Source organism: Carassius auratus, unplaced genomic scaffold (assembly GCF_003368295.1).
Source record: "Carassius auratus strain Wakin unplaced genomic scaffold, ASM336829v1 scaf_tig00217071, whole genome shotgun sequence".
Lineage (NCBI taxonomy): Eukaryota > Metazoa > Chordata > Actinopteri > Cypriniformes > Cyprinidae > Carassius > Carassius auratus.
The window spans coordinates 8,784-12,500 of NW_020528879.1; the positions used below are offsets into that span (position 1 = coordinate 8,784).

At 44.0% G+C, this 3,717-nt stretch overlaps 1 protein-coding gene across 1 annotated transcript in view; it reads right to left on the reverse strand.

Annotated features, from left to right (window-relative positions):
* Positions 1-330: 330 nt before the first annotated feature.
* The window catches only part of LOC113099843 (coiled-coil domain-containing protein 85A-like), a 3,683-nt gene continuing 296 nt past the window's right edge, over positions 331-3,717 (reverse strand). Inside the window, exons 1-2 of the mRNA XM_026264797.1 lie at positions 3,273-3,717; positions 331-2,487 (exon numbers count right to left, since the gene is read on the reverse strand). The exon at positions 3,273-3,717 is cut by the window's right edge and continues 296 nt beyond it. Coding sequence (XP_026120582.1) covers positions 1,501-2,487; positions 3,273-3,512 — 1,227 coding nt within the window. The 5' untranslated portion in view covers positions 3,513-3,717 and the 3' untranslated portion in view covers positions 331-1,500. The remainder of the gene's footprint in view (positions 2,488-3,272) is intronic.

Consider the following 3,717-nt stretch of genomic DNA (forward strand, 5'->3'; position numbering starts at 1 on the left):
GCAGTGCAAGTTAAACAGCACGCAGCTTCAGGAAGAATCCCACAGCCTTGGCTTTTCAGGAAGAATCCCACAGCCTTGGCAAGCCACACAACTCAGCACTTTTCTCCTCCAAGAAATCATTAGCAGAATATAGTTGGAGAGAAAGCTACACATCAGGAGGAGAGTCTGATATTCCTCCCTATTGTTCTGCACACATTCACATGGTTTGTTCTCCAATAATGTACACTGCAGCTTTTCTGATATGAAAGCGTCTGTACACAAAGCTATGTATCCATTCAAGTATCCATTCAAAGCAAATTCATGTGTAATTTATAATTCACACCAAGAGGATACAGACCATTTTTCTTTAATCTGACAGGATACAATAACTTAGATTAGCATTAGGTAGCTAAAATAGCAGTTCTAAAGCCATTAGTCCTACAGAAACTACTAGCAAGATCACCAAGATGATGCTACAAAAAGGAACAAGAGTGACAAGACCCAGCTGAGATCTTTACCAGCACCTTGTGGTGTGTGTTTGAAGGTTTTTTTTATTTATTTTTTTTATTACCGCTGAGGTGTTTATGAGTCTTATGCTGGGTGTATGGATGTGAATGTAGTTTACTGTAGGAGTTGAAACTATTTGCATATGTACAGTATATATCTGTGTGTGTAATTCAAGAACATTTGTGGGTTGCGACATTCAGCATATGTGCCAAGGTGGCCACTATTTACAACTGAACTGATAATGCCTTTAAAATTCCAATTAAGATCCTAAATTTGAAATTAGATATTAAACAGAAGCCAGAATTGCAATTCAAATTTGAATTCAAGTAAAACTTATTGAAATTGAAAGAAACCTTTATGGTTTATTTAAACTAGAAAAGCAAAGTTTAAAATAAGGAAATTATTTTTTTCTTTGTTGAAAGTTATGATAGAGGAAACTGTAGGAACATAAGAAACGGGGGAAGAAAGGGCTTTTCTTAATCCTGCTCCTTCTCAAGTGCTGCTGACTCATACTTTGCCACTCCACTCACCTGTGTGCATATGGCAAATACAATGGTGTCCACTCCTGGTCCTCCTGGGCAGCACTGTCTTCTGGCTTTTGCTGGGCCTCTGAGCTTTTTGGTCTTTCATTGATTGATTACAGTGTTCCCTCAGCTGGGTTCCAGAGCATAAATTATGGCTTCAGAGGCACAGATACAGAGGCTGATTGATAGAAAGCAGCTAAAGCCTACTAAAAATCATGGCCCAAGAGGACCAAGACTGGACACCACCGACCTTTACCAGAGATGAGATGTTCTGCTCTAGCCAGACACTAAAGCCCCTGCTCTATCTGGCCATGGCCTCTCCTAAACTGAGCAAAGCAAAACTAAACTAAATGAAGATCATGGCTGGCTGAATTGGAGGGTTTAGTGCCTGGCTGGGAATATGGGTTTGCTGGCTTCAGGATGAAGGATGACCATCCCTTCTGCATGTGGTGTACTCAAATGGGACTCCGTATATATCTCACTGTGGGTGCTACAGCAGGCTCCAATCGGAACCACCGTTCATACCGCTATAGATGCTCCGGTGATGAGGGGACATCTCCTCTACGCCCGGCCTCTTCTGTGCCACCTCTCGGCCGGGGCTGCCAAACCTTCCATGCTGATGCCTCAACAACTCAGGGCTCCCAGATATGACACGGCCCTTCTGTAGGTGCTCCGGTGTCCCTGATAGAAGCTGTTTGGGCTCTGGACTCCCACACACACTTCCCATGCTACCACTGTGCTTCTGGAAAAGGTCCGGGCTACCAGGCGGCTGAGAGGACACCAGTAAGTGTTTTGAGAACTGCTCTGGGCTGCCTCTCTTGCCAAGTTTCTCTGGACTGAGACCCCGCAGGCCCTTGTGGTCTGGACTGGAGAAGGACCCGCAGCGAGACCGGCACACCTGGGGAAAGGTATGTGCTCCATACTCCTGGCTGGTGCTATGTCTTCGGCTTGTTTGCTCGGGACCCTTTGCCTCCTCCCCTGGGCCTGGCTTATGTAGGTGGTCAGGACTGCCTCCAACCGGGCCACCCAACAGCTGCTGCTTATGGGTGAGATGGTCAGGGCTGTCGGTGCTGCCCGCGCTGGAGGTACTGCTCCCGTCACCTACATCCCTTAATAGGCCAGGCCCAGGGCCACTAGCATGAGACAGGCTGCTCTGACTATCAATTGAACTCCTGCAGCCGACTGGTCCCCCAGTACCCACTGACCCACCGGTACCTCCACAGCCCTTCTCCTCATCCAACATTAGGCACAGTTCTCTCAGTTCAAGGTTCTCCCTCACCACTTCCTCCTGCCTCTGCTCCAGCTCTTTCAGCTTCTGCAGGTAAAGTGTCACCTCCTTACGCATGATCCCTGCGCTGTAGCGGCCCAGGCGCTGCCACTCCCTCGACACCTTTTTCCCTTTCTGCCGGTCGTCATCCAGAAAGCAGCAGAGGTCCCGCAGCTCCTGGTTGTCCTCTTGCAGCTTCTGATTCACCTCCTGGAACAATAAAATCTATGACTCAACGCTGATGTCTAAGCAAAGCCAGTTTGACTGATGAAAGTAAAGTTAAACAAATGCTGACATCAGTGCTGCACAACAGAAGACAGAGTATGAAGAAAACAGACAACACATATTCTAGCATAATATTCTAGTCAAGTTTTTCAATATTGGTAGGAAAAAAAAATTGAAATATGTTAACACTATTAATAACATGTAATATTCATAATATTAATGTTAATTAATAATCTAAACCAATATTTTAAATACAAAGGTTCATTTATAATAATATTTTTTATGTTTCTGTGTGTGTGTGTGTGTGTGTGTGTGTGTGTAATAATATCTAAATAATATATTAATTATTCTTAATACAAATATTTTAATGTTATTGAAATGGTTGTAACTTGACTTTTCAGGATTTACTTTACACAGGGCCTACTTTACACATCTGACCAAAAACAATTATTAGTTTTTTATTTTATTTTTTTCACCATAAGACAAGTGTTGCCATGTACTGTTCTATTACAAAATTGCATTTAAGAGGCGCCCAGGGACCTTTAGCCCAAATATACCTCATCATAAAGAATTGTATCTGCAAGGAGCTACATATGAAAAAATGTGAAGATAAAAAAAAAAAAATTAGTGCTAAAAAACTAAAGCTAGAGCTACAAAACATTAAGGTCAGAGCTGATCAGCTCTAACTGCTGATTCTGTCAAGGCCACAGAACGCTTTGAAAAAAATATACATATATTATAGAAACATAATAAAAAGAGTCTCGCCTTACCTTCAGCCCCCGTATTTCGTTGAGATGCTGCTGAAGTCTGCGGTTCACCTCTCGGATGAGATTGCTGTGGTCCACTATGACGCTCATCTTCTCAGCTTCGGCTCTGCGGAGCCGGCGAACCAGCTCCTCCTTGCTCCATTTCAGAAGCTCCTCATCCGTAAGTTTGGAAAGGTCTTCTGAGGGACCTTCTGCGCTCTTGGATATGCTCGACTGCAGCTGAGGCAGGGTGGCCTTTTCCATTCTCCCGAGCAACTTATTGAAGTGCTAGGCTATAAAACAAATCGCCGACAGGGCGGTCAAATCCTTCGTTTGCACTTCACTGCAAATTCCCTCTTGTTAGGATATAATTTTTGAGACTACCATTTTAACGATAACTGTTCTGTCCATGCTGTCCCTTCTGAATATAGGGATGCAGCCCTAGAGTACCGGCGAATACTTCTCCTCC